The sequence below is a fragment of the Fukomys damarensis genome, unplaced genomic scaffold (assembly GCF_012274545.1).
Source record: "Fukomys damarensis isolate Sample0158 unplaced genomic scaffold, DMR_v1.0_HiC HiC_scaffold_24, whole genome shotgun sequence".
In the NCBI taxonomy this organism is placed as follows: domain Eukaryota; kingdom Metazoa; phylum Chordata; class Mammalia; order Rodentia; family Bathyergidae; genus Fukomys; species Fukomys damarensis.
Window position 1 is genome coordinate 11,987,803 of NW_022900936.1, and position 21,744 is coordinate 12,009,546.

The 21,744-nt window shown below is 36.8% G+C and overlaps 1 protein-coding gene across 1 annotated transcript; it reads left to right on the top strand.

Moving 5' to 3' along the window:
* The first annotated feature begins 14,654 nt into the window (after positions 1–14,654).
* Positions 14,655–14,843, top strand: LOC104851435 (keratin-associated protein 8-1). Its single transcript, XM_010608602.1, has one exon. The coding sequence runs from the start codon at positions 14,655–14,657 to the stop codon at positions 14,841–14,843; it is 189 nt and encodes a 62-aa protein (XP_010606904.1).
* The last annotated feature ends 6,901 nt before the right edge of the window (positions 14,844–21,744 follow it).

The window sequence follows — 21,744 nt, forward strand, 5'->3', positions numbered from 1 at the left end:
TGTTGCTTTATCTCTATGCTGATTATGAATGGGAATATTTATTAGTTGTTGAATGCTAAGAACAAATTTCTTCTCTCCTTTTATTAGTAACATGATTCCATTTTGATTCATTTGGCCTTGTTTCTGTTTTTATTTTTCTTCTGTTTTTAATCTCAACTCTGGCCATTGAGCCCCAGAGATTCTTGGAAAAATTATAACTAAATGAGCTTAGTCATGAAATTGTATCTTGAGAAATTTCTAAGATTTGCTCAATAAAGGAAAGCCAACTCTAACATTACACAGTATTTTCTCCCCTTTTCAATAGATGGTTTTTATTATCCCACCCTCTGATTATGTATATCTATATATCTAGTGATAAAGGATGGAGCACTTATTCTTTGGAATGGTAGTTGCCCTCAAAAGCACTTGAAATGATCTGTGGTCTGTACTTAAAAAGTGGTCCCTGTTTTGCTTACAGCAAAATTTCTCTTTATAGAAGCAAAATACTTTATGTTTTGAATTAAAGCCCATTCATTCATGTGTCAAGTATTTATCGCACTCTTGCCTCTACAAAGGTACTCAATTAATTGTTCAATGACTTGACTTGTTAAATCTTGGCTTTATGGGTGCAAAATGCTGTGTAGTTCATTGTAAATTTCATTTCTTAATGCACCAAAAATTATGGGGCTCTAGCCACCATGTTAAGAATTTTGAAGTGATGAAAACACCTTAGGATGTATAAGCTGGTCCTAGAAACTGACCTTTATCAAGAAGAGATTTATTCATTCAACAGATACCTATCAGCAAACACTGTCCTAAGATTTGGGAATGAAAGATAAATAAAACACAGTTCTTGCTCTCAAGGGTAAATGAATTTTACTTAATATTTAAAGGGATTTAATATTCTCCTGTTTTATAACCAATTAATGGGCTATAAATGATCACCCAAAGATAGATATTTCTTATTCACTTACTTCCTAGAATTCAAAGTGGGAGATACTTTATGATCAGACCCCCCCCCCCCCCCGCCACACACAGAGTTTCAGCTTTCAATCTAGATGTTTGGTTAAATAAATATAATCACAAGAAGAAGCAAGGGCGATATGAAGACATGTGTTTGTAAAACAAGAAAAAAGATCAGAGCTATCTGAAGATGAATGTGTTGTCACTTTAACGTGCATACATTCCAGGGGTGTTGAGTACTGAATGGGTAATTAAGGATCTCTACCAACCTCAATTTTCTAGACTTTATCTTCACTGCTAGCATTAATTTTCTAAAGCCATGATTGTTTTGTATTGTATCAGTTGATTTTTAAAAAATTTTGAGCCTTTGAAACTTACAGAAGTTATCATAATAGTGCAAAAAAGTCCTGCATGCCAAGATATAGTAAATGTTTATATTTTGTCATATATGCACTTTCATGTACATATACATGTTGGTATAGAAATACCATAATATATATCTTTATATATAAAAGTACATAAAAATTCTTGCATGCCCAGGTTTACAAAATGTTTATATTCTGTCCCACTTATATAAATTCATAAATATATATAGATATATGATTTATATATCAGTGAAGTGGGGCATCATTTTATCTACTCCATGAACAAGCGCAATATAATCATAAACATTAGGAAAATTAATACTTAATAGTAACATCGTACTATTGCATAATTCACAGTGCACTCTGATTTAGTCAAGGGCCAGCGATAGCTACTTTTGCTCAGTTCTGGACCCAGTACAGTGTAATGAGTATTTCACTAGTGTTCTTCCATCCATTTTTTTTAAGGTGGGTACCAGGGATTGAACTCGGGTCCTTGTGCTTGCAAGGCAGGTGGCAGCCCTCTTCACTCTATTGTTTTGGATTGAGTTAATTGGTACATTTTAGGGATACAGTATAGTTACATTACATTCATCATTGGGATCTTGTACCTTTACATGACAGGTCTTGGTTCTCATTTTTTCCCCTTGTCCCTGCCCTCCCTTCACCCCCTCCTCCCCTCCTCATTTACAAACACTTTATTTCCATTTTTTAATTTTGTCATATTTTTTTCTTTTCCCTTGTTACCTTTCCCATACTTTCCCAACTTTCCCTACACCTTTAGCCCTTTTCTTCCTATTTCACATTATCAATTATATCATTAGGATCATATATACCATTATAGTTTTTCACACCAGAGAAACTATTTGGTATTTACACATGTGTGACTTATTTATTTCACTTAGGAGTATATCCTCAATATGTATCCATTTTCCTATGAATGAATCTAATTTCTCATTCTTTATGGCTGAGTAGTATTCCATTTTATAGAAAAACCACATCTTCTTTATCCAGTTTCCAACGGATGGGAAAATGGGCTCTTTTCAAGTTTTAGCTATTACAAACTGTGCCGCTGTAAACATAGGTGCGAATATATCACTGTGATATGATTCTTTTAATTCTTTTGGAAAGATACCCAGCAGAGGGATGGCTGGGTCAAATGGAACCTCCAGTCCAAGCTCTTTGAGGCATCTCCATATTGATTTCCATAGTGGTTGCACTAGTCTGCACTCCCACCAACAATGGAGAAGGGTTCCTTTCTCCCCACAACCCCGCCAACATTTGTTATTGTGTGATTTCTTGATAGCAGCCATTCTTTGTGGGGTGAGGTGGAATTTCAGTGTTGTTTTCATCTGCATCTCTCAAATTTTTAACCTTTATCTTTTTTGACCTCATTCAATTTCAAGAACGCCAGCCAATTATTTTGCAGAATGTCCCTTGATTTGGGGTTTGCCTCCCTTCTCTCATGGCTAAATTCATGCAGTCCTTTTTTTGGTAAAAATACCATAGAAGCGAAGCTGTATCCTCCTCAGAGCAGCACATCAGGAGAAAAGGTATGTTGTATTGATTTATGCAAGTTTTGTTGATCTTAACTTTCATCACTTGAGAGAAGGGTTCCTCAGTTGTCTTTACTATAAATTTGCCATTATCTTTTTTTTATTTGATAATTGATTTGCACATCCCTACCTTGACACTATATAAATACATTTCTTATTAAGCTTTTAGCCCCTAACTAGGGATCACTTATACTTTCATAAATATATAAAAGACGCCAGTCTTTGCCGTGGTTGTGAATCATCCTTTCAGATTCAAAAGTCTCGCGCTCTGAGACTGCGCCAGGCCAGAGCTCTGGGCACAGGTCACAGCTCTTCTCCTGCAGGAGTCACTGTAAGGTCGGAAAGAGGCTGGCCTTTCCTCAGCCGGTGGTCTCCAATACTGGAATGCAAACTGCAGGAGGCCAGGTGGGCGTCCTTAATAATTCCCACCCCCTTCTCCAGCTAGACTTGCATTTTACTACCCTGCTTCTGCTCAATCCTAGCATTTTTCTTAGTGTTGCGAGTTCCAGTTCTCTCTGGGAATTTGAAACTAACACTGGCTTGTCTTCCCATGGGTGGTGCTCTCTTCCTTTCTGGTTTCCTTCCATCTCTTGACTGTCATTTAGAAATTCAGTCAGTCAAGCTCTCTTCAGTCGATATTGTGTCTAGAATTCACTATGTCATTGTTGTTGGCCTTCACCTTTTTTCACTGCCTTACTACAATTTAATGTGTTTTGGGAAAAATGGGAAAAGGAAATGGGAAATGGTCAGTCTGCCACCTTAATCTGAAAAATAAAAATCTCTTAAAGAGGAAGAAAAAAGGATTTACAAGTTAGAACAACAATTTGCTTTCCCCTTTTTCCTGCAGTAACTGTGTGACCGGTAGAATAATAATTTACTAGTTCCATAGCATTTTATAGGAGCACATTTCATTGTCTACCATATTACTGAAGAGGAAACTAAAGCTGGAAAGTTAAATCATTTGAGGCCGTGTCACTCACCTGTAAAGAAAAACACCAAGATCTAACCAAGGAGAGTCTAACTCTAATTCCTTCATTATAAGAAATAGTATACAGCACTTTGAATGTTAGAGAGCTCCTCCTAAGAAATAACCCTTTTCAGTGCCTCCTCTTATGCCATTAATAATTGCATCTGCATTCACATAGATATTTACAGCTTATAAAATATGTAAATGTCATTTTATTTAATTCTGACAATATTGGGAGATTGGTATCATAAAGAAACTGATGGAAATGAAATAATTCTCCATGTGGGCAAATGTACACCAACCAGGAAAACCTGAGGGTTGAGCCAGTGTGTCAGGTAAAAGTCTTCTGAGTCCCTCCATACCAATTTCTCTGCAACTAACCGCAGGACAGAAACATTAATTTTGTGTTTGCCAATTGATCCTAACTGAAATTAGCAAGATCTTTAAGCATTTTCACCAATTTTATAAAGTAACTATTAGGCTCCTTTTTTTTTTTTGTACTGTGATCAAACTGAGGACCTTGTGTTTATGAGGCATCGGCAGTGCCCCTGAGCTAAATCCCAGCCTGTAGGCTTCATTTAAAATCTCAGTACCTAGGGAAGGTGGGAAGGTAGGGGAAAGGTAATAAGGGAAAAGCAAAAAATATAAGAAAATGAGAAAATGGAAATGAAGTGTTTGTAAGGGGAGGGGAGGAGGGGTGAAGGGAGGGCGGGGACAAGGGGAAAAGATGAGAACCAAGACCTGTCAGGTAGAGGTACAAGATCCCAATAATGAATGTAACTGTACTGAATACCTAAAATGTACCAATAAACACAATGAGAGAGAGAGAGAGAGAGAGAGAAAAAATAAATAAAATCTCAGTACCAAGTCCTTAGATTTTCTGCTCCTCATTCTAAGAAACGATGTCAAGCCTGTGTTTCTAATAGTTCTGTCTCCATTCACACCTTCATTTCCTGTGAATCACTGTACCAGCTGCTTCTCTGGTCTTCTTGTCCAGTTCAAATTCTCCTTCCATACAGTAAACACAATAATCTCTCAAAATGTGAATTGTATCAGGTTCTTTATAAACTCTTTGGTGGCTTTAAATTTTTTTTTAATAGCTTTCAGGAAATAGATGGACCAGGAGACCACAAGTCCACCACATTCTCTAGTCTCATTCCCTACTTATCCCTGACATGTTTCACTTGTTCCTCCAAGGGAACTTAGTCTAGTTCTTTGTTCTTCTTCTACTTACTAGTGAACTCCTACACACTCTTTAAATGATCCTGCTCAACCCTAGGTAACTTCTCTTGTTCCTGTAAGAAGTCCTGTCTCTGTCATATTGTCATATTGTTTAAACTGCACTATTGAAGCCACCAACCAAGACCACGGGAATGTGCCTAGACTCACACGAAGTTGGGTTGATTAACTTGTGGCGGCACCAGAGACCAGGAGAACATGAGAAACCAAAAGAGGGTGTCAGGAGGGCTGATAATAGGTTTTGGGATTGAATTATGTGATCTGAAAGGATTAAAGGAGGTTGGGTTACTTTTCGTATTGAGTATTATATTTGTTTTCCATCAGTACTATATGTAATCGCCAAGAATTTAGTGGCTCAGAATGACACAAATGTACCTTCTTGCAATTTGGGATGTCAGAAGTTCAAAATATTTCTTACTGGGTGGAAGGAAACAAGTGTTGGTAGGACTGCATTTATTCTGGCAGCCTTGTAGGAGAATCAGTTTCCTTGCCTTTCCAGTTGGTAGAGGCTGCCCCAAGAACCTTGGCTCGTACCTCTCCCCCACCCCCCTTTGCTTTAGCAGCAAAGCATCTTCTAATCTCTCTCCAAGATTCTGAAAATGACTCTTCTGTCTTCCTGATTCACTCCAAGAATCCTTGTGATTACATGGAGCCCACCTTGATAACTGAGGATAATTTCCACCTATTAATTTCCTCTTTCCCACATAATAAGCATAATTACAACTTCTGGGGATTAGGATGATGACTACTTGGGAGACCATTATTCTTTCTACCACAAGAACTATCAAGAAGTAGGCCTAATTTCATGATTGCTGTTTTAATAATTTTCACTTAGGGGGATGGAAGAAGGATAAAGTTGTAATTGGTAAAGAAGCATTAGTTATGAGGGTGAGAAGTTTTTTGTTGTTTTTTTTTATATTGTTCTTGTTTTTCTCTGTTCTCAGACATGATTACAGACTGATCTTGCTTTTTTTCCTTTTTTTTTTCTTATTTGTTGTCACAATGTGCCCTCATCAGACTTGGCCTCTGGAAATTGTGCACTGGAAGAAGGGATTGCTTTGGTTTGTCACAAAGCTGCTGTTTTCTAACTTCCAGTACAGTTATTAGTTTGCAGTCCTGCTTTCCCGACTACACCGTGTATTCTGCAAGGTCCTAGAGGTCAAGCACCATGTTTTATTCAGTGTTATTTACACTTGTGATAAATGTTTGTTAAATTGAAGGAAATACTCTAATGCCTTGCTATTTAGAACATGTTTTGCTTATAAGAAACATGGGTATCACCTGGGATCATGTCCAAAATACAGACTTGTGGGTTTCTCCTCTGCTAATCTAGCCTCTACAATTTAGCAAGATCCATTGGTGATTTGTATGTACATAAAATTTGAGCACTAAGATTCTCATCCCAAAGGAGGTAGAGAGGGAGATACACTTCACTGTTGATCTTTGAAATGCCAGTGAAATGGTATTAACATTTTCATGAAAAGGAAAGTTTTCCTCTTTAAAGTTATTTTTCTACTTTGTTCTATTTTGTACTGCCATTTACAGGAAAAATCGATTATGCTTTTCATTTCCATTGAGAATAGAGCAAAGGCACTTAAAATTGTAGCAGCAGAACCATGATTAGATAAAGAGAAATATTTCCTGATTCTGAGACCTGCCAGGCAGGGAGCTCTTTGGATATTCTATAGAACTCCTAAATGCATTAAGCATTGTTGTCTCTGCAAATACACTGTTACTTCTCAGACACAATTTCTTTGTAGTGACTTACCTCTGAGGCTTCTGATGTTATCTCTGACAGTGGGATTTGCACAACTGCATCCTGTTCCTCCGTTTTCCCACTTCAGTCACGATCCCCCTCAGTAATCTGCTTTACAAGTGTGCCTTATTATTACCACTTAGAAGCTTCTGGGTCAAATGCACTGGGGTACAGCTTCAGAATTTTCAAGTTTTTCCTGATGGAAAGCCTTAAAATTTAAGATAAACTCTAGAACGCTAGTAATAATATTTGAATTTAACCTTACAGGGCTGAGGATTTAGCTCAGTAGTTCTGTTGCCTGCCTTGCAAGCGCAAAGACCTCAGTTCGATCCCCGGTACTCATACATTTGTTTTTATATTGAGTTTTGGTCAGCAAAGAGTTTGAATAATGGTGCTTTCCAGAGGGTGGGATCACCACTCTTGTTTAGCAGCGACAGGAACATGGTTTCATAGTCATAAGAAGGGCTGGTGATTCAGCTCGGTGGTGCCACCACCTGCCTCACAAATGCAAGGTCATGAGTTTGATCCTTGGTACAAAAAAAAAAAAAAAAAAGTCCCAGTGAGTGAATCTGTCTCAGCACTGAGAAAGCATAACATAACATCATTCCATGTGTTTACCCTTTCAACTAATTTGCCTTGCAGCTCTACCTTTGCAGGTTCTGGCTGTAATGGTGATTTTGTGACATAGCAAAGGGGTTTAGTGTTCCATTTTGCATCCGCAAGAACAGAGGACAGACACTGACAGTGACTTTCATGTCTTACCAGTGATGCAAATCTTGCAGTAAATGTACTTTCATTGGAAGAGCATTTTTTGTGTTGCATATGAGAAGTGTTTCTGACAAAAGTCCCGAATCTATAAATATCGAGGCATTGTTGTGGTATCCCACTGCTTCTTGAGAAAACCACGTGGCTTCTACATCAAATAGTAAGCTTGATTAATGAGGTTCTTGCTTGACAATTAACAAAAGAGCCTCACAAATGTGCCTCAGCCTCAAAAGTACAGCAACAGCAAGCTACTGAAATTGCGCCTTAAATTAGCCTTAAGACTGGGTCAGCAATTTCTATCCCTGCCATGTGATAGTTTTTTGGTATATTGCCTGGCAATTAGAATTGGCTTGATGTGGTCTTGACTTTAAACTAGTGTTTCTTTTCCTGTGCTTTGTCCGCAGTCTGATCCAGGTAATTCTCATGAAGGTCTTGTACATTACATGATGCTGGAAATCTTCCTTGGTTTCTACCCATTTAGATGCTAAGTAGCACCACTCCTTGGGACATAAAAGATTGTCTCTGAACATTGCCAGACATCATCCCCCAGTGGACAAAGTTGCCCATTATGCTAAATCTCATCAGCCCATCAACAGAAATTTATTTGATTACCACTCAATCACCACCCATATTGGAATCACCTGCTCTCTTAGAAATGCAGATTCCTTGGTCCAATCCTCAAACCATGGAATCAAAATCCATAAGCATGGAGTCGAAAGTGGGCATTTTCAACAAGTATTTTGGAGATTCTTGCACAGACTCACCTTTTAAATCTATTAAGGTTTAAAAGTTCCAGTGATTCTCTCCTGAGATTCCCACCACTGTGCTTAATTTTTAAAGCGATGGCCGCTGGGACCTCATTAGTTTATCTTAGCAGGATGTGGAATAAGGTGAGCAAAGTGCTCTCTGTAGTCAGATGCTTAATTGACTGAATTCTAGTGAGGGAGGGTTGAATCATAACCTTGGCTTATCAGTGATTTTTATGGTAGAATCATACAATGAGTAGGGCAACAATTTTCTGGAAGTCAACCCATCTCATTTTATAGCTGAGTGGCTTGAGCCCCAAAAGCGATTTGCTTAAATCCTCACAGCAAGTCAGTTGCCAGCCTAGGTTTAGCCTAATGTTTCATTAATTAATTCATTCAATGAATACTTATTAAAAACCTAGATTGCACCCAGTAGTGGGCTAGGCACTGAGAAATGAAGGATACCTAAAAGTATTATTTTTGCTGTCATGGAAACAAGCATATGAGGGAAACAGACATCAGTCACCCAATCCAAGGTTCAGTGACAACTACGGTAAGTACTACAGCTGTGAGAAAAGTGGGGGGTGTCAGGGGGCTTCAGATGACCTTCAGTTCACCAGGGCAGGCAGCAAGTCCTGTCCAGGAAGTGATGGAGCTGGCACCTGAAAGGGCGCTGGCCAGGAGGAGTGAGCAAGGATGACAATTCCATGCAGAACAAACAGCATGTGACAAAGTTAGACAACAGCAAGGTGCACACCAAGTTTGAATAACAGACAATGGATCTGAATTAGTGACTCAGAGGTTTTTAAATAGTTTTACAAGTAAAAAATATCTAAAAACCAATGGAAGTTAGTGACATACTTTGTTTTTTTTTTTTTTTTTTTACTTCCTAAGAATGCTATTTATTTTTTTTTAATACCCGGAGGGGCATTCTTTTTTTTCTTTTTTTTTTTTTTTTTTACTTCCTAAGAATGCTATTTATTTATTTTTAATACCCGGAGGTGCATTCCTTTTTTTACCTGTTTTTTTTTCTTTCAGAGTTTTTATTAGAAAAGACTGTTAAATTTTTGTCAAATTCTCTTTCTACATCTATTGAGGTGATCACATTTTTACCCCTCATCCTGTTCAACATACTGGGGTATGTTGAACCATTCTTGCATGGTAGGGATAAATACCATTGAATCATGGTGTGTGATCCTTTTAATGAGCTGTTGAATTTGGCTTGCCAGCATTTTGCAGAGGAGTTCTGCATCTATATTGGTCTGTAATTTTCTTCTTGTGGGATCATTGTTTGGCTTTTGTATCAGGACAATATTGGCGTCAAAATAGTGTTCCTACCATTTCAATTCTTGGAAAATGAGAAGGATTTGTATTCTTTAAATGTTTTGTAGAATTCAACAGTAAAGACGTCTAGCTCTGGGGTTTTCTTTTGTAGGAGATATCTTATTGAGTCAGTCTCATTACTTACCAGTAGAGAGCTCATATTTTCTGTTTTTTCATGATTCATTTTTGGCAGTTTTTATGCTTCTAGAAATTTATCTATTTCTTTTAGATTATCCAAACTTTTGTTCATAGTAGTCTCATGACTGTTTATATCTCTATGGCATCAGTTATAATATTTTCTCTTTGATTTCCGATTTTATTTTAATCTTTACCACCCTTTTCTTTGTCAAGGTAAAGATTTTTCAGTTTATCATTATATAAACAATTTTATTGTTTTCTCAGCTGTATTTCATTTATTTATGTTCTATTTTTATTTCCTTTCTTCTACTAACTTTGGACTTAGTTTGTTCTTCTAGTTCCCTTGAGGTGCAAAGTTAGATTGTTTGTTTGAAATCTTTCTTTTTCTCAGTGTAGAGTCTATTTTTTCATAAATTTCCCTCTTAAAACTCCTTTTGCTGCATTATGTAAATTTTAGTGTGTTTTTTTCTCTGTGTTGTCTCAAGGTACTTTTTGAGTTTCCCTTTGACTCAGTGGAGAGAGGTGTTAATTTCTACATGTTTATGATTTTTCCGTTTTCCCTTTGTTACTAATTTCTAGTTTTGTACATATGTAGTTGGAAAAGATGCTTGATGTGATTTGAGTCTTCTTAAACTTGTTAAGACTGGCTTTGTGGCCTAAGATCTGATCTGTCCTGGAAAATGTTCTGCAGATACTCGAAAAAATGTATATTGTGCTGCTTTTAGATGAGATGTTTTATATGTTTGTTAGATCCATTTCATAAAGGTACCTCACATTCGGTGTTTCCTCATTGGTTTTCCATCTGAATAATTTAATTCATTGCTCAAAATGCATTATTGAAATCTCCTGCTATAATTGTTTTATTGTCTGTTTCTTCCCTTTGGGTCTATTAATATTTTCTTTTTATGTTTAGGATCTCTGATGTTGGGTACATTTATATTGAGAATGATTACATTTATAATGAATTAACACCTTTATCAATACATACTGACCTAATTTGCTTTCTGTTAGTTTTTGACTTGTCATGTTTCATGTGTTTTAAATGTAGCTACCTCTGCTGCTCTCTTTTGTTTTCTATTTGTAAGGAATATCTTTCTACTCTAGTCACTTGAAAAGGGAGGAGTTTCTTGTAGAAAGCAAATAACATGGTATTATTTATTATCCATTCTCATGGTGTATATTTTTAATTTGGGGTTTTATAACTTCTATAATTGGCATAATTATTGATAGATATGAACTTAAATTGCCATTTATGACAAACCTGTTGCTAACATCACATTAAATGAGGAAAATCTGAAAAGTTTCCTGCTAAAATCAAGAACACAACAAGGGTGTCTATTACCACCACTCATGTTGAACATAGCTGAAACATTAGCTATCACAATAATGCAAGAGACAGAAATAAAATGGATATGTATAGGAAAGGAAGAATATTAGTATTAGAAGATTAAATGTAGATCAATATCTCTCACTACACACTAAACTAAAATAAAAATGTATCAAAGATCCACATATTAAAACAGAAAAAATTGGCAGGAAGACAACATATTTAAAACTCTTGGAAACATGGGAGTAGGCAAGAACTTGCTGCACAAAACCCCAGTTGTACAAGAAATAATACTAAGAATCACCAAACTTAAAAGCTTCTGCACAGCAAAGGAAATAGGCAACAGAATGAAGACACAACCTATAGAGTGGGGAAAAAAATCTTTCCAGCTACTCTTCAGACAAAGGGCTAATATCCAGAATATGTAAAGAATTCAAAAGAGTTAGGACACCCAAATTGAAAGACCCAATCAAACATTGATATCTGAAATGAACAGACACTACTTAAGCGAGGAAGGACAAGTGGCCAAAAAATACATGAAAAAATTTTCAGTGTCACCGGCCAATCAAGAAATGTAAATTAGGACCAGGGATTTAGCTCAGTGGTTCGGTGGCCTGCCTCACAAGCACAAGGACCCGAGTTCAATCCCCGGTTCAAAAAAAAAAAAAAAAAAAGAAATGTAAATTAAAAGAACACTGAGATTTCGCCTCACTATAGAAAGAATGGCTATCTTTAAGAAATCAACTAATAGTAAATGTGGCAAGGCTGTAGGAGAAAGGAGTTCTTCTTTATTGTTGGGGGGAGTGAAAACTGGTACTACCATGTAGAAATCACTATGGAGATTCCACAAAAAATTGCAATAGAAATTCCATTTGACCCAGCTATTGCCCTTCTAGGTATCTTCCAAAAAGAATTAAAGATATCACCACAGTGATACATGCCCACCCATATTGTAGCAGCACAATTTACAATAGTTAAACCCTGGAAACTTCTTGTATGTCCATTAACAGGTGAATGGATAAAGAAAATGTGGTATTTATATAAGACAGAGTGCCACTCTGCCAGAAAGAAGGATATGCTTGAGTCAGTTGTCAGAAAATGGATGCACCTTGAGATCATAGAGTTAAGTGAAATAAGTCAAACACACAAGCTTGAATATTTCATGGATTCTTTTCTAAGAGAAGGCCAGAGTATAAATAAAGAGCAAAATAAAAGATAGATAGATAATAGGAAGTAAGGAGTTAGATCTTTTTCAAATGGGAAAGGAATCAAGAGACGGAGTGGGTAGGTAGAGGGGAGGGGAAGGGGATGAACAGAGGAGTTAAGATGAGTTATGCACAAGTACCAACTCCAGACAAGGAATGTAAACATTACATACTGCAAGCACGTGCTAATAAAAAATGAAAATGGATACAAACAAAACATTCTGACCTATTTTTTCTGTTATTCAAATGAATCAATAGTTTGAAGCTCAGAACTTTGTATTTTAGGCTCACAGGGCAAGAACTCTTCTGTACATACTGGAATTGACTTTATTGCTGAAATGTGTACACAATAGATTTTCTTGCTCCTTCATAGGCAATGAAAGAGCAAGACTTTCCACTGTATTTATTCTTGTCAGACCTTATTTAAGGTCAAAGAAATATGAAAGACATTAAAATTTTTGTTAAATAACATTTTAGCATTGTTATTAAAATAAAATGGGTAATGAGGTGTATATAAATCAAATATCTGAAAAGGATTACTCCCTTGCTATGTCTTTTTATATGTGAAAATAAATCTTTTTCCTCTTTTTAAAACTACTGTATCCTGTGAGCCTATACTGGAACAAGTTTACAAGAGAAGATATTTTAACTGGTTTAGTCTGGTGCTCTTTATACCCAGCGTTTCCCACAATTTCCCTTTTCATTTTTTGAATGCAACTTTCAAAATTGCCATTTTCCTCAAGTGTTCTGTATTTTAATTATAAAATGGAGCAATATGATAGTGGTGGAAATAAAATGTAGATTATTGTGTGACGCTTAGCGAATGATCAGAGGTTGAATATCTTTATATTTAGGAACGAAGCTAATTTTAATTCCCTGGCTTTAGTTAGCTATAAACCACTTGTAGTGCTGTGTTTCACATACTGAATCACCATAGGCAGCTACATATCTTTGTTTATAAGGCAGTGTGGTGGGGAAATACTGTAGGTGTTTTCAAAAATGCCTCTGCTGTTATTAACCAATTAGTGGTTAGAATGCTGGCATAATTTTGTATTTCTCCAAGAGTCTTACCTTGTCCTTGGATTTAGCCCAGGCTCTGCTTTCTGCAGAAAGAAGGGAACAAAGTTATCTTTGGGATATTTGGTAAAATTTGGGGCTGGCATGTAAGATGTGTTTCATAGTCTTCTAGAAGACTCCTTCCAGCCTTTTTCTGTGCCAGGTACCCTATTTTCCATGTTTTCTGAAAGTTCTCCAATCAGCGCCCTTGTGGAGCACCTGGGAATAATTTGTCAGGCCTTGAATGTGCCAAGATCATTTGATCAATTTTATTCCTTCTTTAATCCAGAGGGATATAAATGAGAACTAAATATCTGTTTAAAGAGGAATGACATTTTTTTTTCTATCCTGGGGTGCACATTCTAAAAATGAAATAATATTAATTTAGTATTCACCTGACCTTTCACAATTGTCAAATGCTCTGGCTTTGTTAGATGTAATGAAAAATAGTCTACATTTTAGTCCTAAATCTCTCCCTTCTTCTTTTTCTTGTTTTTAATTTTCATATTTACTGTTAAAAGTATATTGGCTCAACAACAGATCATACTTGTTTGACAGTTTTAAGATTAATCCACATACTATTTTTAAATTGCAAATTTATGAATACAATCAGTGGTTTAGAACTGTGATGTTAGATATAGTTCATGGATGACTGTAATTGCAATTAATTTTTAACCAGTTTCCTAAACAGAGTAGATGCAAATAGAAAGTTTCAAAAAGGAAATCTTTCTGGGAAACCATATAGCATTTGCCTTGTATGTTCCCAAAAGAGAATTCTTTAAGCAAATGAATACTAAGAATTACTTTCATTTTTGAGATGGACAGATTATCTATTTATTATTTCGTATATTAATGTATCCCATATTTACCGAATTCCAACTTTGCGTCGTTGTGAAGATTCAGAGTGAGAAGACCGCAGAAGAGCTTAGAACAGCAGAATCTTCCCTGGCGCTACTAAAGCCTACTCACAGAGAATTATATCCAGGGTCTGGAAGGCCGATGGCTTTGAAGTCACTGCAGTAATTCCTTTTAGCGCGGCGCACACCGTGTTTGAAGGAATTGTCTCCATGCATTATGTCACACGAGAGCATTAAGCAAGAGCAAAACAAATTAATGAGCTTTTAGTAGTGCAAATTGGTGTCAAGAATGAAAATGAAGGCCTTGTGCTTTCCCACCACACCTTAGAGCCAGGATATATAAAGAGGGTTCTGAGACCAGGGAATCCAACACCCTCCCTTCTCCCTGCTACGTGAGCCCTCCATCGCCAGCACTATGTACTTCACCTGCTCTGAAGCTGCCTTCCCTGGGTGCTACTGGGGCAGCTACGGCTACCCTCTGGGGTACAGCGTGGGCTGCGGCTTTGGCAGCACCTACTCCCCGGTGGGCTACGGCCTGGGCTATGGCTATAACGGCTGTGGAGCTTATGGCTACAGACGCTGCTGGCCCTTTGCCCTCTACTGATTGCCTGAAGTTCCCGAGACATAGAATCGTCTCTCCTCTCAAGGCCGAGTAGCACATCTCCAGGTTCCTGCTCTGTCTACCTCTTTTGTGCTCATCAACCTCCAGGCGGCTGCTTTGCAGACCCAGCATCAGAATTCCAAAGAGGAAACGGGAAATACAGTAACTCAAGATGACTTCCTCAGGCAATGTTTGCTGGGACAATTTCAGATTCTATAACCAACTCGACACACATTACTTTTGAGATACACTCATGCCTCTTGTCATGAAGGAGTTGTGGCTGTGTCTCTCAAATTTTCAATAAATCTGTTTCAACTTGCACTGTATTTTCATTCTTGACCGCGGTTTTCTTTCCTGGTGGGGACATATTTTCTAATACACCGAACGGTGGGGAGGTGAATTTATTGTTCTCACACACAGGCATCAGAAGCAAGGAGGAGGAGGAGGAGGCAAACAGTCTTTAATCTTGTGTGGTAAACTGTTACGAGGATGGGTGTCTGTGCTGAAAGAAGTGGAACTTTATTCAAACTGTGAATTAATTAAGCATGCAAGTTGTAAAGGGACAGGGAGAGCAAGGAGGGATTTTTAAAAATTTTATTTTAGGAATTAGAGCAGCTGGTAGAACACCCAGCAGTCCCACGTCAATAGCTTCAGGTAACCTTCTCATCTCTTGACTCCTGCTTCACTCCAAGAAAACCCAGCAAAAGAGAGACCTTCTCAGTTACTCCCATGTTAATGCAGACGAAACTCACTGTGATCTTTCTTGAGACTAATGATTGTAGAGTAAAGTATGTTGTCCCCTATTAAAGGACTCTGAAGTATTATGTGAGAAATATACACATCCTTTGGGAGTCTGACAACGTCTTAGGTAAGGTGACGAAGTCCCTGTCTCAATGCATGTAAATTGTCTGCTTTGTAGCTTCGATGAACCCACATTAGAAAGAGAGAAGGGAAGCTGGGAAGCTTCAAGATCTTTGTAGAATCAGTGTCAGGCAGCGAGTTTGACTCTTAAAGGTTATGAGCTATAAGGAATGGGTATTTCTGCAGATATATCAGCCGTTCTCTATATCCTTTAGAAAGGAGAGCAGTGTCCCTTTTATCAGTTCTCCTGTTGAAGCTATTTTATGTACAGTGCATTCTTTGTGATGGAGGACTTGGCTGAGCTCTGCTTTTTCATTGAATACTGTACCTTTTAAGTGGTTATCTTGCACGTAATTCCCCTTGTAGCTATGAAGGTAAAAACTATTTAGAGAAATCACTTCAGAAAAGACTTATCTCCAACATATTTCATTCAACACGTATCCTTTTTCAAAAACGTCAGAAAACATAAATTTCAAGGCTATATAATTAAACCCTTTTGCCCTTTGTAATAATAGTAAGCATCATTGCAAGAAATAATGTCTCCAGCTAGGAACGTTCTGGCAGCCAATGGTAACTGATGTTGAAGACATTCACGAAAATGAATTAAACATGTATGTTGGAAGAGAATGGGAAAGTAACAGGAATTTTCAGCAATTAAAGCAACCAATGGAAGTTGAGCAATCCCATACTGTATTCTTGAATGTTGATTGACTAATATAAAAACTTAAATCGGAGGAGACCTCAGAGAGCATCTAAAGTGTTTTGTACACCGTGGTATGAGGAAAACTGCACAAGCACCTGATGTAAAAATGTTCATTCTTCTGCCTCACTCCCAGAAATTCTGACTTGCTGCATCTGGGTTAGGATTCAGAAATTAAAAAAAAAAAAAAAAAATTTAAAGCACCCAGTGTGGTATGGAGCCTACATTTTTAGAAACAATATTTCAGGCATTCACACACATCTATAATCTATCTATCTATCTATCTATCTATCTATCTATCTATCTATCTATCTATCTCTGTCAATGCAGCATCTACCTCTATCTTATCCATGAAACTGAGTCTTAATAAACAAAACTCACTCAGATGTGTCTAGCATATCTCACAAGCGAGGGGCAGGGATCAGATCATCTTTATGTACAGATGGTATACTGCGGTACATCATTTGCGCTGAGAGCCTTTCTACCTAACATGCCTGTTGGAATGTTACAGAGATTTTACCAATTGTAACAACATGGACAGTTATTAAAATGAAAAAGAATCCGTTACGTAGATGACAGACTGGTGCTGAAGATTCAGATATCATAACCTGCTAAAAGGCAGAAAGTATTATTGGAAGATTTTTAGAAATTCATGTCTTCCTGTGCCATAGGCATAGGTACTACATTTGTTGATGCCGTTTGATGATTTCTTTAAAACTGAAATTCACACTTATCCCATGTGGATTTTTCAAAAAATACATATATTCATGTTAAGGATTATTTTAATCTTACATCATTGCTTTTTCTCTTTTACTTTCCTTTTTAGTTTTATTTTAGGATTCCCTATTTTTAATGTTCATACAGAGATTTCTTTAACTGAAATACTGAATAGTTTCTCTGGTGTGAAAAACTAAATAGTACACAGGATCCTAACATGAAAATTAATAATGTGAAATAGGAAGTAAAGGGGTAAAGGTGTAGGGAAAGTGGGAAGGGTGGGGGAAAGGTAATAAGGGAGAGGAAAAAATATGAGAAATTGAAAAAATGGAAATAAAGTGTTTGTAAATGGGGAGGGGAGGAGGGGGTGAAGGGAGGGCAGGGACAAGGGGAAAAAATGAGAATCAAGACCTATTATGTAAAGGTACAGGATCCCAATGATGAATGTAACTGTATTGTATACCTATATTGTACCAATAAACTCAATAAAAAGAAAAAAAACAAAAACAAAAAAACCCAAAAAGGGTTCAGTGGTAGGGTACTTGCCTAGCATACATGAGGATCTGGGTTCAATCCCCAGTACTCCAAAGAAAGAAAGAAAGAAAGAAAGAAAGAAAGAAAGAAAGAAAAGCAGACAGATGGTTTCAAAGTTACTTTCCTTGTAAGGTAAGTACAGCAAAACAGAATAAGAAACCGACTCACTAGTTAACATGCAGTCGTTTTAGGTTACGTTTTTGGTGATCATGCCAATTAAAACTGGCTTGTTTCAGAAACTGAAACAAAACAAAACAAAACAAAAAAACCCAAAATATATTAAGATCTCACCCTTGGAAATTCTAGTGAGAAAAAAAAAATCTATGGAATGTGGAAATTTTAATTTAAAATATCTCAAAACAATTTGCTTTTATGCAATCAGTTTAAAAACTATTTGTGGCTTTTTATTTCTTCTCTTTTTCAGCTTTTCATTTTACTTTGAAACTAGAAACCAATTCACCAATATTTGTACATAATTCATGAAAATGAAAATCATCGCACTTTACAGATAGATTTAAATGAGATTGAAGAATATTTGATGTTTTGGGGTTGAAGGTGACCCACATGGAGGATCGCTGGGTGTATTTTTCTAACTGTATGTCATGTTTGGTACTGAGCCAAGTGCAGTGCTGTATATGTAGCAGAGACTCAATATATATGAGTAGTTTTCCTGGACTGTTTCCTCAACAAACACACACACAAATGCGAAACATCCATTTGGTGCCATCTACTAACCAGTCTTCAATTGGAGTATTTTGTAGTTAGAAGCTTACTGTTTATACACTTTTATGATTTAGGGTCATCTCACAAAGTCACAAGAGTTGTTCGTTTTTCTTCTAATTCTAAAGCTATGGTATTTATATTTAAGATTTACCTTCTGAATGCAGCCTGGTGAACTGGGCTACATGATTTAAATATTTAAGTCCTTTTATCTACAGAACAACCTTCCAGAAGGAAAGTGTGTGTATGTGTGTGTGTGTGTGTGTGTGTGTGTGTGTGTGTGTATGTGTGGTATGGTGGGGGAGGTTCCTTCTACATTTGAGAATAGTTCTGGGAAATTCTTCTTGAATGAAAGTCAGGGTTACTTGACACTGAGTTAGAGTCTAGGGTTGTTTTGTTTTGACAGAATCACATTGTTCGGCACTGTTTTGAGTCTAGAATGCAGAGTTATTTCCATTCTGCCTCCTATATTTTCAATGACTGACTTGTCTTGGCAAAGGAATGCTATAAGTTTCATTATTATTAAGTATTGTTATTCTGTAGTTAATTTGGAAGACATTTTATTTTTTAATAAAAGAGTGCTTTTTAATATCTACACATATTGAATTAAAGTAAAAAATGAAGTAGCAAAAATTTTATTTTTAGTGTTTTTGCATTCTATATATATAAAATGTTTCAAGTCTTTCACTAACATATACCTTCTGGTTTCAGTTTTGTGTCCACCCTACTAAGACCCTTTGATCATTAGCTTTTCCAATTCTTCTACTGTCATCCAGACAAAAAATAAAAAAAGAAAACATCCCCTCCCCAAAGTAGCTTTCAACAATAATGGATGCCTAAGTAGAATGAGAACAGTACTATTTAAATTAGTTTTTCTTTACTTAGTAAAGATAAGTATGAACCATATGCACTGATGTTTAATAAGTCTCTAAGATGTAATTCTTTTCCTAGCCAAAGAAGGTATTTTGTTGGTTCTTTGCCAAGAACTTCAGACACTGGAAGCAAAACAGAAACTGAAAAGGCTTTATACCCACGTGACTATTGTATTTGTTTTCGCACAAGTCTTTCTCAGCTAATGGGTGGCCTTTCTCAGAGTGTTCCAGAGTGTTTTGTCCAGGGGGCATGTACAACCCATGTGGCTCTCTGAAGGCACATGTGCAATAAATCATAGGCAAAAACTAGCCAAGCAATCAAGCAACCAAGCAACTAACCAAACAGCCAAATGGATTATAAACATCTTTAGTAGAGCATAATTACCTTTGAGTAATTTAGTAAGTACAAATTTTTCTATCCTATTGGTGTCTTATGACATTAAAAATCTAAAGGAGGTTAATTTGAGATTTGAGGTCAGGCCATCATTTTAAGCACAGCATAGTATACTTTGAAAGTCATTTAAACTGAGTGTGGTGGCACATGCCTACAATTCCAGCACTTGGGAGGATAGCCGTGAGTTCAAGACCACCCTGGGCTACATAGTAAGTTCCAGATCAGTCTCAACTATGTAGTTAGACTCTGTCTCAAAAAATACCAACAACAACAAAAAGAAAGTCATTTACATGAAAAAAATCAGGAAAGGGGCAAAAAGAACTGTGACAGGTCTTTATAACTTCCCAACCATATGAGGTTGGTTAGTTTTATTCCAGGTTCTACTATCCTCATTTTACACATGAGGAAACTGAAATTTGGCAAGGTTTATGGTCTCAAATCTAGGAAGTGGCAAAGGAATTTCCAATCTGTGTGTGTTTGAAGCTCAGACCTTGCTACCTACTTCTCTATTAGCCAGGGTAGACCCCTGTTGTCTCTGATAGATTTGAAGACCACCTACTCCATGAAGGGAACTTACTCATTTGGTTCAGAATGGTCCCAAACCTAAAGCATGACATTAATGCCATACACAGTATTGGGTTTCAATAAAGATACTAGTAAGGAAATGGAAGGATGTCATTTTGATGTTTAAATTAAAATCTTCAACTATGGCAATGAGATCTTTTGGAAATCTTTCTTTCAAGCCTCACAGTGGTGCTATTTGACTTGTGGTTTTTTAGTGATAGCTAAGAAAGGGTCTATAAATAGGTGGACTCTGAGATCAGAAATATCCTCTGAGATGCAGGAGTGGGCTGCAGAGGCCATTTCTCCATCTTCACCTATGGAGAAGACGCAGCAATAAATAACATCATAGTGCAATTTCACTTCCACCAGCTCCTCAGGAATATCAAAGAGAGTGTCATTTTTTCCAGTACAATTCTCCATAAATGTAAAAAATGATTTTATGCCCTGCCTTGGAAGGACTGGATGTGTAAGCTCTCCAGAGTTGCACAGTCTAGGAACAGAAAGCCAGGGAAAAGGAAAGTAAAGGTAAAGGAAAGGTATCTTGGCTTTGGGTGTGTTCCTGCTAGGACTCCAAATGTACTTTTGTTGCTTATAATGCAAAAGAAAGATTGCTTTGCCACCTGAGTACTATGCCTCAGCTTTGCTAGTCTTAACATCAGAGCTGGAAGTGTACTTCATCTGTACTATTTTATATGTACCCAGACTGCTACTATAACTCCTGTTCCACTTCATCCACTCATCATTTTATAACGACAGCAGGTAGCTGCATGTATTCACATCAGTTGTTGGTGTGCCTGTGTTGCCTTGGCTTCTGGCTTGAAAGGCTTTTAGGTCTACAAACTCTTTAATATCTACACCTCATATCCTGGTGTAGAGTTGCACGAAGCAGGTGGACTAAAGGCATGGTTTGGTGTAACAACTGGAGTGATCCTCTGTTGTTGTTAGGAAGTGTGCTAATTGGAGGATTCAATTTGGAGTCTGGTTTAACTGAAGACTTTGAAGACACTGCAGTAACTTCTCATTACAGGGATAAAACCTATAAAGAAGAATCTTTTTCAGCTCTGGCACTTAGTCAAGCTTAAACTTTTCTCAAGAAAAATGAGAATCTCTTCTCTCTTTTTTTCAACAAGATCTAGAAAGTTAAAAAGAGATTATTCCCTAGATCTAAATAATAAATGCTATATAACCAAGAGAAATGAAATAACCATGTGAAAGAGATATCCACACTCTCATGTTCCTTGCAGGATTATTTATAACAGCCCCCAATTAATCAAGCTAGGTGTCCATCAATGGATGGACATATTTTATATCATATTTTAAAATATGATATAAAATTTAAATACGGTATTAAAATTATATATATATATTACACACAGTGGGATGATAGTAGGCCAAAAAGAATGAAATCCTTTCATCTACAACAAGGTGGGTGGAACTGGAGGACATCATTTTAATTTAAATAAGATTAGCATTGAAAATGCAATGCCAATTGAAATTCCAACACTATATTTCACAGAACTAGAAAAAAGAATCCAAAAATTC